Consider the following 12,533-nt stretch of genomic DNA (forward strand, 5'->3'; position numbering starts at 1 on the left):
AACTGCTGTAGTACTGGGCTATCTGTTGCTACATTCTGATTTGCTCTCTATAAGCTGCACTAGCTTTTTATCACAGGCTGCAGAAATTCTACTTTCTGTGTCTTTTCTTCCCGTCCTTTCTCAGACAGGAAAATTTCTCATGGTTTTCTTTTAAATTAACCTTTTAATACCACAATAATAAAAGGCAACTCACCAACTATAATTTCTTTTCATGCTAAATGATCAAGCTAAAACTCAACTGCTCATAGGCTAATACCTTTCAGCTGTTTTTAAGTGAGACTTTGGACAGTACTGTTCTGGTACTTATCCTTTATATTAAAAACAAAAAAACAAAGAATCAAAACAACTCAACTCACCAAAATTAGATATTAATTCATCTATCTAAATTTATATTTAACCCAAAAGGAGCACCAAAGTGCAAAATTCAGGTAAGTAACTAATAAAAAGAAAGGAACAACAAAGAAGTTTTCAAATGATCATGAGTTCTTATCCATGACCTTAAAAAAACTAACCAAAAAAATCATCATCTTTAAAAATTCAGTTCATTCACACTCTAAAAAGATCTGGTTTTTCTCCTTGTCTTTTCAACTTTAGAGTTAATATCAGAAGAAGTACTAATTGGCTGTTAAGTTTTTAATAAGATATTTAGTTTGTAAAAAGAATTTGCACCAAATTAATTATTGTCTACTTGTAGGATCTAGAAGCAAACTGCAAAATAAGAAGAAATTTGCTCTGAAGACTATGAAGAAACACTAGGCTGATCTTACCAATATCTGAAATACACTCTGTAAATCCCCACTGATACTATGGATCTCTTGCAGAACCAAACCAGGACAAAGTTCAACAGATAACTGGTCAAAGTTTAAAAGTGTATGTCCACCAAGAACAAGGAACCATGAATGGCACTAATGCCATGCCTCAGGTAAATCTGTTATAAAGTTTAGTCTTTGATAGTCTCTGCAAATGATCTACCATTTCTCTCCATCAGTAAGCTGAATGTTTTACTAACAAATGCGAAAATAAAACATTTCGTGTTTTTACAGCTAACAACTTAGTAATACCTACTCAGAGTACATACTTCTTTATGTACCCATATGAACATACAATGCTATGGAATGTAAAGAAGTATGTATTTTTGGTAGGCAATAAACCGCCAAGAGGGAACTAGAATGCAGCTATGTGAATGACCTTCATATGGTAAATTAACCTAATATCAAAGAGATGACCTTTGGCAATACTAACACCAGAAAAATGTACCTACTACTTACAGATGGAAACTAAATGTTGCTAAGATTTATATTTTGTGAAGAAAAAAAGTTTTACTGAAGTGGATTTAAAATTATCATGAAATTCCTTTTAAATCTTTTAAGTTAAGCATACTACATTTTACATTTTTTAAATTAAGTATTCACATGATTAAAGTTGAATACAAAAGAGAATAGAGTATTACTAGTACAAAACAATGAGGGATACACATGACCTATTTTCTGTCTCCACAATTTGACATTAATTTAAATGTATCATATTAGTAGTGTTGACTGATTTAACAAAAGCCAACTTCATTTGCCTTTCAACAGCTCTTCTTCATATTTTGATAAATTTATAATTTAATAATATTAGAGGAATTTCTGAAGCAAGTTTTGCTGTTTTAGGTTTTCTTTCTGAAAGCTATAGACATAGTTATGATTTTAAAAGGCTATCTTTCAAGTAAAATTCTGCTCTCAAAGAAAAAAAAATGGTCCTTGTCCTTCTCCCAAATCCAGTCTCCACTTTCAATGCTGTGTAAGTACTTAGAATGAATCAAGACATAAGATTTATTCATGAAAAATGACAAAATTCTGGGAAATAGCTGTAAGTCAACAGGGCACATTGGTCACAGCCTGCCAAATATTTAAAATAAATTAATTTATTATCTATATTATCCTTGAATTTGCTTTCTCCAAAGAGGGCACATAAAATGAAAACACTATAGTCAAGAAACCAATTTATACAGAAAGAATAACCATCTTTTATTAGTACTATGCAATTATAATTCAATTTTTTATAAATATGATAGACCTATTTATAGTATGTTAGATATATTAAAATACTTTTTTGTATTTTATATAAAATTTATTTTGTACTATATTTATATACTAATAAATTATAAATGATATAGCTCTTAGCAACAATTTATAAGTAGTACCTACTTTAAGCTACTATAATAGACTTTGAAAAAAGAAATACTAATATTAATATTCATATATTCTAATCATTTCTTACTAAAAGTTTTATTTTGACTAGAGTATTCAGACATGTATTACATGTCTAAATTTTTTGTGTCACAGTTGAATAGAAATGGCTATAAGGTTATCCAATTTTCTGTTTAATAAGACAACTAGATAATTGTCAAAAGATGATTTTCATTTTATCGGCAGATTATAAAGAATGAGAGAATGACTAATAGATATGGTAGCATATAAATTATTGAATATTTATTGGAAGTTACAAAAAGTTCATAATTTTAAAATTCCACATTTTCAAAGAAAAAATCAGTTCAAAGCTTAACTCATTCAAGAATAGCCCTTCTTTCTGATCATCTACAAAGAGAATGGCAAAGCTGCATATTCCATTTGTTAAGTTTAACTGTACATGCCCTAAATACCAAAAACTGACAATATATACCTCAAAAGTAGAGGTTCCTCTATAAAACTACTCAAAGGGTATTACTGCATCCATGTTTTATAATAAACAATTATATTCATCATTCTATAGGTATATATGTTTTTAATAATTATTTTAAAACATCCCAGCAACTAAGAATCTCATTGCTACAATATTAAGAGTATATAATCCCTAGAAAATAAAATGACAGCATCTGTTATTCATTTGAAAAAGTAAAATTATACACTGATTCTAGTGCTTACAAGTTCAACTTAACATATCTAAGAGTATTTTCAATCACTCTAAAATGTCACATCTATCACTTAGATCAGCTGTTCATTTTTAACTGAGTACATATTAAACTCTGGGCATCTGCTGACACTGGCGTAACTCAAACATTTCAACTGTCTCGCTGACAGGGATAACAGATGCTGACATTATCAAATGCTGTACTATTTTTTTTCCATGGCCTCTCCTTGCCCCGATATGGCCAGTATATGAAACTGAACTGCCATCCAAAAGCACACTTGAGCAACTGGATCTGCTAAACGGCTCCCATATAACTAGTAAAAATAGAAGCCAGTTTTATTGCTATCATCAGCACTGAAGCCCACGCAATTTAACACCTGTTTCATTTCTATTAGAATGATGGAAATAATTGTAGTCACATTAATTTCACCAGCAGCATGACACTCATCAACCAACAGATGCAGAATATACTTAATATGAGAATTGTTTGAATATTACCTGAATTAGTGTTGACCTCCCAGTTTGGTTCAAAACAGATAACTATTTCTTTATATTTCACTGACAGCACTCATAGGCAAACTATAACTGCTCAAACTTTTATTTCAAGGCAAGTATTTTCAGAAGACATCCCTTCCCAATACTGAAATCCCCTTATAACAAAAATTTGTTCTACTGAGTTTTTTTTTTTTTTTAATTTTATAGCTACTTTATTTGTTTATTTATTATTTATTTTTGGCTGTGTTGGGTCTTCGGTTCGTGCGAGGGCTTTCTCTAGTTGCGGCAAGCGGGGGCCACTCTTCATCGCGGTGCGGGGACCGCTCTTCATCGCAGTGCGCAGGCCTTTCACTATCGCGGCCCCTCCCGCTGCGGGGCACAGGCTCCAGACGCGCAGGCTCAGTAGTTGTGGCTCACGGGCCCAGCCGCTCCGCGGCACGTGGGATCTTCCCAGACCAGGGCTCGAACCCGTGTCCCCTGCATTAGCAGGCAGATTCCCAACCACTGCGCCACCAGGGAAGCCCCTGTTCTACTGAGTTTTAATGGTAGTTTTAATACTCAAATTCATGATTATTACTAACCACAAGTTAATGTATTATTAAGCTGATAATGAGAAGTAACTAGGCAATCTGTACCCAAAATGACAGAGAATTCGGTCAAGGAACTAGACCTTTAAAAGGGTTAAATTATTAACCTATGATTAGTAACACTACATAAGCAAAAAGAAAGAAAAATAAGCTATCACGCATGGCAGTTCCTTTCAACACAAGTCTAAGCAATACACCGAATACACGTGTCATCTATTTATAAACCAAAGCCCAGAGGTACTTTCTTAAGGCTACTCATTCCTCCACCCCGTCAGCAACTTGCTGTTAGTCCTTAAGTATAATACTAAAAAAAGCAGCGGCAGTAGAAAAGTATGACTAGCAGTGCTCTTTCCTAACCTATTTCACTTACTTATTTGGTTTACTGCCCAAGGATAAATAGATAACATTACTCTGATACACATCAAGATCTATTTGCTCTTTTAAATGGTGTGGGTTTTGAAACAGGTCACTGTCTGTATTTAAGAATTAAGCAAAAGTGTTAAAAATAAAGACGTACATTGATAACTCCTTAATGCACTAACGACGTGTTAAAGGGTAAAGATTTCTGCATGATTAGAGAAGGGAATAGTAGGAAAAGTGCCTTCAAAACATAAAGTTTTACATTCAATGGCTGAAATACTGATATGAGAATTGTTTAAGGACCATAACCATAATTTTTCAAATAAAAAACATTTTAACTGTTCTGGGTCCCAAACTAGCGGCACTGCAATGCTTTGCTAGAGCTGGTAAAATGGAACCAAATCGCCTCTTCAATGGATTTGGTCCCCTTCAACCAGCTGTAGCTATGCATTGATTACTACAGGACAGCCAGCGTTTTCATTTATCAATATCAATCACATCAACTAATTTCAACTTATTTAAATTACTCAGATTGTGGTTTAAATCAAGTAATTTGTTACTGTTAATTCTACTTGGAAGAGCCATAATGGTAAATAATGTTTATAAACAGCTTTATGAAAAATGTGTGGATGACATAAGGCTTTCAAATAAAATTATTTTATTCATTTATGGTCTCTTGGTATTAAATTTCTTATCCTTCAGAAAAGAAATGGTATTGAAATGTAGATTATGCCACACAATTTTAAAAAAACAAAACTTCCTTCAAAGGAAGGAAATATCTGGGAAGGTCACCTGAAACCATAACAGGAATGTCACAGTGTGGGCACGCACATTTTTAAATTAAAGAAAAATGTAACATTATATAAAATAAAACTCCAGCAATGTTGAGTCACTACCTTCCATATGATTACCAGTTAATTCTACTGCTATTTAATAGAACATTGATAGGTAAGGTGGAAAAGGAGATGACGACACTGCAGAGCATCTTACAGAGAGACTTAAACAGAAAGTATCTAATTCTTCTGACCCTGAACCAAAAGACTTTAATCCTCAAAAAAGAAACAAAAAACTAATAAGTATTGCTACCTTTTTACTTATGTAGACATTTCACCTCTCCAAACATGTTTCCTCAGTTGTAAAATGAGAAGACTTTTTCTAATTCTGAGTTAAAATGGTTTCTTCTGTCTTACAACCTCACTGGTCAGTACCAGGAAAGAAAAGCCAATTTTAAGAATACGAAACTTGATGTAGAAAAAGAAGAACTCAAAACAACCCAAGTTACAATTACAACCAATATATAACTTGTGTTATCTTCTGATATTCTTTCGTGTCCAATTAAAATCACACTTTATTGGGCAATGTACAGTCAAAACTGCATAAAATGTCTTAAGGAAATAGGAATAAAGAAGCTGTGTACCTTTAACTAAAGCACCACTTTGTTGTAGAATGAAAGTTTTTTTTTTTCTTTTTTTATGTCACCTGACACCAATTATCTGGTTGGAGGAGTCACTGTTATAAATTTCCAGAGGAATTCTCAAGAATTAAAGAAACAGAAGTAGTATTTTTTCCTCCTTGTATAGGCTTAACATTATATTAAATATACTATGCCTATTCTCAATAAAGTTAAACAATTCAAAATATTTAAAAGTTACTTCCTAAACACTTTAATTTTCAGTCTATCAAACTTTATAACTTAAAAATATTATAACCTAAACTAAATTCCCTCAATAAAATCTCTTTTTGACCATCCTAATTTGAAATAATTGCTGTTTCAACTCTTGACCGTTTCTCTACAGAATTTATATTTTAATTGATCATATACTCCTGTGATATCTAACACTGTCCTGTCAAATTAAGACTAACATGCATTGAGTCCCCAGTATAGTCAAGGCATTACAGGAGATACACAGATAAATATTTGTGCCCACAATTTTATCAGAAAGAAACATAAAAATGCACATACTAAGGAACAGCACAAAGCAGATTATAAGTGCAAGAAAACAAAAACACAGAACAAGGAAGTATAGGGCAAACAGAAAATAACTTCAGTGATGATATAGAGGAGCTCTGGAAGAGAGATGGTTAAGAAAAAGAAGGGATAAGGGCATCTTAATGAAAGAAAATGCTTAATAAATGAAGGAAGAGAGCAGACAATTTTAGGGAGAGAGAGTAGTATAATGTAGCTGAAGGGCAAGGTGGGCAGAGGGATTTTAATTAGTAGGAGATAAAGTTAGAAAGACAGGCTCATGAAGCACAAGAAGTGAGCTTGATATATTAATACATTCTTAGTTAAATCATTCACTGTCCACGTGTTCCAGTCTTGCCTCACATACAGACCGTAATACAGAGAAAATAATATAAAGTGGCTAAGATCAGTGATTCTAAAGTCAAACAGACCTTGCTCAAGTTCCAACTGTTCCACTAGTCAGCTGCATGATCTTGAATAACTAAATTCATCTCTTTATAAGCCTCATATGCTTCATCTATAAAATGAGGATATTAACACCTGCTTCAAAAAGCTGTTCAAAGGATTGAATGAGATAATGCATGTACACTACTTAGTAGAGGCCAGGCATGTGGTAAATGCTATCATTATCATCTTTTATTTGAAAGGCAGGGAACATATAATACTACTGTGTCTCCTTTACAGTGCCAACGTATGAAGTGTTCAAATATTTGTAATTTGAAAAAACAAATCAAGATATAACCTAAAACACTGTCATTTACTTCATCCTAGATTATACACCGATTGTCACAGCTACCAACAACCAATCACAATAAAATCCTTTTGTTCTCTGTGCTCACCCTCTAGTGGTGATCCTAAGAAGCTAAAAAAGAGCAAAAAAAAGTAAAAGGAAACATGATGTAAAAATGCAATATGGAACCAAAGAATAAGAATTCATGGTGTTTATAGTTAATAATACTGCATTGTATATTTGAAAGCAGCTAAGAGAATAGGTCTTAAAAGTTGTCACCACAAGAAAAAAAAAATTTGGAACTATACGTGGTGATGGATGTTAACTAGACTTACTGTGGCGATCACTTCACAATATATACAAATATCAAATCATTATTTTGTAACACCTGATACTAATATGTTATATGTCAATTATACCTCAATTTTTTAAAATTTAGGGTAGATTAAATTATGAAAATAAACTTCTAAGTAAACATCTCCCTCAGTCAATATACATGGGCTTGATTCAACTATAAACAGAAGACATCTAATGTAGCATTTTCTAAAATGCTTCTCAAGGTAAAGTTGTTCCAAAAAATTCATTCATAGAAAGTTCTAGGTTAAGCAAAGCTAATAACCATTTTCCTTTTCTGTGAGACTTCGCAGATCCTTTATGAATTCTATGACTTCCTGAAAGTCTTTCTCGAACTTTAACCAGCAAGCACTTTTTTCAGTAGACCACCTATTACTATAACAATGATTGGAGGACCTCTATACTAGAAGTTTATAGGTAATTATATTATTAATAAGAAATTAGGTAACTTAATAGTTATTTAGCCACAAGTTTAAAAAAATAATTACCATGCAAATAAATAACATGGGGCTAGAGGACACCTGAGAATGATCTTGAAGAAACATAAATCTCCAAATGGAATGCATTTTAATTAAATCTTTAGAATATAAGCAAGTATTCCTGATACTTTAATATCCATATTTAATATATATTTAAATAGTCATTTCATAATACTTGTATTAGTTTAACCAAAAAAAAACATATAAAACTAATCTATTTAATGAAGTTCATAATTTCCACAGACCTTAAAACATTAAAGTAAACCAAAATTATTTCCTCATAAGTATCAGAAAAAGAGAACCAGCATCAGGAAAATATTTTTAAATTGCATATAAAATAGTAAAACGTGACATCTTTACCTGGGATTTCCTCTTAGTGCAGCATGGTGTAGAGCATTAAATCCATTATTATTTGTAATGGTAACATCTGCTCCAGCTTCCAGAAGAACTGCCAGGATATCATCACGTTTCTTACTTATTGCATCATGAAGAGGGGTATCACCTTCAGAATCCTTTTTTTTTTTTTTTAAGTTTAAAGAGACTTTCATTAGTTCTTTTTCAATTAATCATTATATGTAATGTTAATACTTATAATGAACTACTGAACAAAGAAACAAAAGCAGAAGCCATATCCAACAACCCGTTAACAAAACACGTTGTGTGTTAAATTTTAAAATGCAGGCAAGAAATATTAGCCTCATTATAGTAAAGAAATTCCTACTCAATCTAGATGGAAAAGACAATAAGCATGCTGTAGCTTTCCAAAGAAAATAAAAAATAAAATCAAAGAAGTACCCTCAAATATAATTTAGCAAATAACAAAATTTAATGAGGTGGAAAAGCTGCCCTCCACCCCAATTCATTAGCTTACAATGGCCTGCTATACCACATTCCCACCATTAATTGCTATACTCTAAAATTCCACACCAAACCTACACCAGTCTTGGGAGTCCCATAGTAATGAATTTAAAGTCAGTGGTTATCAACCTTGGCTGCACTTTAGAATCTGTGGGGAGTTCTTAAAAAATCCTAATACCCAGGCTGTTCTTCAGACCAACTAAGCCAGAATCTCTGGGGGTGAAAGCCAGGCATCAACAGTTTTTCAGAGCTCCCCAGATGATTATGTTGTGCAGTCACAGTTGAGAATCATTAATCTAAATGTTTTCAAAGGGCAGGAAAGTGGCTAGTTAACTCAAAGTGAAGACAAATGAAAAAGAAAATCTGACAGTCTCAGTCTACCTTTTTCTCAAGGTACTTTTTTCATTAATCAATGATTTAGCAGTAAGTTGTTATTCACTATCAGTCACCTGGATAAATGGGTAATTTAGACCTTTTTCATATCATAGTCATAAATACTATTCTCAGTAAAGCCATATATAGCCTATCCTACGGCATATACCACGGATGCCAAATCCAGTCTTCCACCTATTTTTGTAATAGTTTTACTGGAACATAGCCACAAACATCCATTTATGTATTATCTACAGCAGCTTTCAGGCTACAATGGCAGTGTTGGATAGTTGTGATAGAAATCATATGAAAGCCTAAAATATCATCCGGCCCATTACATAAAAAGTTTGCCAATCTCAGGTATATATTCATCCACACACATTAAAAAATTCCCAACACAAGTTCAATCCAACAATCCAACTTCTATCCACCTATCCGGTGGCACTAAAAATTCACAGTCTCCAACTTGAGACGGGCTCTTAACATGGCTGGCATAAGCTTCTACAGGTCCTCATCTATCCTGCCTTCTGTTCCCCACAGTAGCTATTCCAAACCTTCATCATTCTTCTCAATCACCCTTTCTACACCTACCACTCCCCACTCACTCTCAACAGATGACTTTGCCTCCCATCTCAGACAAAAAAAGTTAGCCGGTATAAATTCCCACTCCTTCAACAGATTAACTCCCCTCAATTCCTCCCCCCATCCTCCAATCCAGCCATCAGAAGCTGTCGGTTCCCTACTCCATCAGTTCCAAAATGGATGTACCTCAGAAATATCAGTCCATAGTAACCATCTAGCTAAACAAAATCTCTGATTCTTTCAGTTCTTCTCAAACCCTCAGTCCCATTACTCTGGTTCTTCTTCTTCATTACTTCTCTGAGATCTATCCAATTTCATTCACCTGGTTGCCAAAACTTTAGATGGGAAGAATCATTTCTTAGGTGACTCTTCCTTAGGTCCTACTACAAATCAATCCTAAAACCCTATATATATTTTCCAAATCAGAAAATCTTCCAAGACTGGATTAATGACTAGACCCAGACTCTAAGATAAATTAAGCTACAATTAAAATACTTTTGATACCTCTGAAGTAACTATAATGAAATGCTGAAGCTCACTGTCATGATCAATAAAGTTAAATCAAATCAACTCAGAGCTGATATTTTCACAAGTCCCCATCCCCAACTCCCCCAAACAAAATCGATTTACTGACACTTTCTTAAAAAAGGCTTTTCTAAGAAGGAATAACTGCCAATTTTATGACATTCTATACCTTCAGTATCATTTAGTATGACTGATCATACAAAAAAGAACTGAAAACAAAAGAATGCTTACCACAAAACCATTTAGTACTTCCATTTAAAAGAATCCCAGCAATACCTGCAGAATATATTTCTTTAAAGGTTTTACCTGAAGACTGGGATGACAGCCAAAGTCCAATAAAGTCTTCACCACTTGAAGGTGACCTTTATTGACAGCAATATGAAGTGGTGTCTGCCGGCGCTTGTTTCGTGCATTCAGATCAGCGCTGCCTCGGTGCAGCACTTCTATAACAGCGCCTTCATCTCCAAAAGCTGCATGGTGAACAGCTCTATCTCCATCTTTATCCTAAACAGCAGCATTTAAATCTGAGTCAGTGAATATTTTAGAAAGAAAAATAAAACTCAAAGCTATAATAATTCATCAAGAACCAGATTAATGTGAGAAAAGGAAACAGAAAACAGAATGGAGCCAACAAAATAACTAGAAATTCGCTTGAATCGTGATTAACTCCAAAGATAAATGATGATCTGGATCATTATATCGTGCACACATATTCCAGACCAATAGTTATTTCAGAAGTAGCTTGATTCTTCAGTACCCCTAATTTATCAGCCATGATGGTAAGCCAACATTAGAAAATGTTAAATCACGACACAACTATATATGAAGTTATTTTCATTTTAAAAAATATTACACAGATTTTTTTAATAACATAAAAATTACGCTAGCAATTGAGTAATTTAAAAAAAAAAGAATGGGGCTTCCCTGGTGGCGCAGTGGTTGAGAATCTGCCTGCTAATGCAGGGGACACGGGTTCGAGCCCTGGTCTGGGAAGATCCCACATGCCGCGGAGCAGCTGGGCCCGTGAGCCACAATTGCTGAGCCTGCGCGTCTGGAGCCTGTGCCCCGCGACGGGAGGGGCCGCGATAGAGAAAGGCCCGCGCACCACGATGAAGAGCGGTCCCCGCAACCGCGATGAAGAGTGGCCCCCGCTTGCCGCAACTGGAGAAAGCCCTCGCACGAACCGAAGACCCAACACAGCCAAAAATAAAAATAAATAAATAAATAAATAAGAAAATCCTTTAAAAAAAAAAAAAAAAAAATTATAAAAAAAAAAAAAAGAATGAATGTCAAACAGTATGATCTCAACTAGCTTTAAGGGGGAGAAATATATCAACATGTTAACATTGGTTATCTCTGGCTGGTGAGCATACACTTTTCTGTATATTTAAGAACAGAAAAAAATTAAGTATTTCATTTAAAGATAAAAATGAAACATAAACAAGTATAATTCTATACATCCAAAATTCCAAAACTATTTCAGAGGAATCCAGTAGCAATGCCTCACCTTCTGCTGGCGTATTTCTGAGGAGATGAGAGGTAGAAAAAGACCCAACTGCTTTAATTTTTTTCAAATGCAAGAAACTGCTTTAAAAAAAAAATGCTTGTACTGCACCATAAAGATAATATACACAGTCCATACCAAAAAGAGTCTCATTACCTTGCTAGATGCAGATGGAGAAGGATATTATAAGGGTATTGTCTTTATTCCATACACATCTCAAATTTTAACACCCAGATGTAAGCATACTCTCAGACTTTCTCCAACCCATGGTAGGCCCTGGTGGACTCTAGTTTTTGCAAGTGGTTTGAAAATCCACATGGCACTCGAGCTTACCTGAACTACTTTTCAAAGATAACACAGATAAATACCACTGAGGTTAAATATATTTAAAACAAATAAACAAAACAGTTGCTGAATTCGAAACAGTTTTTGGTCTTTGCATATTTTCTCAAACAGATATTAAAAGTAAAACCGCTCAAGTAGAAGTCCATGACGACTTGACAACCATTCTTGAAAAGGTAGGAAACCAAGACTCAGGAGACTTCTACCTTACTAACATTCCAGCTAAACAAGGTTAGGAGTTTTTGTTACCTCCTAACACTAAGCATAAAAGAACTGGCAAACTACCACAGGAAAGATTTAAGATTCAACTCTTGTGCCTCTGAGTAGCATTATATTTAAACATTCCAGAAAAACAAGCTTCTTACAAAAAAAAAGATATGTTTGTGTGTATGTATTGTTAACCTCTCTAGTAACACATTTCAGTATTTCAGAATCTTAGATGTAAGATCTTCCTAACCTCCAATCTGGATTTATTTTCTGTTATAAT

The 12,533-nt window shown here is 33.9% G+C and overlaps 1 protein-coding gene and 1 long non-coding RNA gene across 4 annotated transcripts in view; one reads left to right on the forward strand and one right to left on the reverse strand.

Moving 5' to 3' along the window:
* MIB1 (MIB E3 ubiquitin protein ligase 1) overlaps positions 1-12,533 on the reverse strand; it is a 125,958-nt gene that overhangs the window by 46,164 nt on the left and 67,261 nt on the right. Inside the window, exons 11-12 of the mRNA XM_057525992.1 lie at positions 10,507-10,704; positions 8,224-8,375 (exon numbers count right to left, since the gene is read on the reverse strand). Of these exons, the coding sequence (XP_057381975.1) occupies positions 8,224-8,375; positions 10,507-10,704 (350 nt within the window). The remainder of the gene's footprint in view (positions 1-8,223; positions 8,376-10,506; positions 10,705-12,533) is intronic.
* LOC103009319 (uncharacterized) overlaps positions 1-12,533 on the forward strand; it is a 48,768-nt gene that overhangs the window by 1,312 nt on the left and 34,923 nt on the right. For all 3 annotated transcript variants that reach the window (XR_009004970.1, XR_003622002.2, XR_009004971.1), the window contains exon 4: positions 695-922. This is a non-coding gene — a long non-coding RNA (uncharacterized LOC103009319). The remainder of the gene's footprint in view (positions 1-694; positions 923-12,533) is intronic.

The sequence above is a fragment of the Balaenoptera acutorostrata genome, chromosome 13 (genome assembly GCF_949987535.1).
Source record: "Balaenoptera acutorostrata chromosome 13, mBalAcu1.1, whole genome shotgun sequence".
Classification (NCBI taxonomy): domain Eukaryota; kingdom Metazoa; phylum Chordata; class Mammalia; order Artiodactyla; family Balaenopteridae; genus Balaenoptera; species Balaenoptera acutorostrata.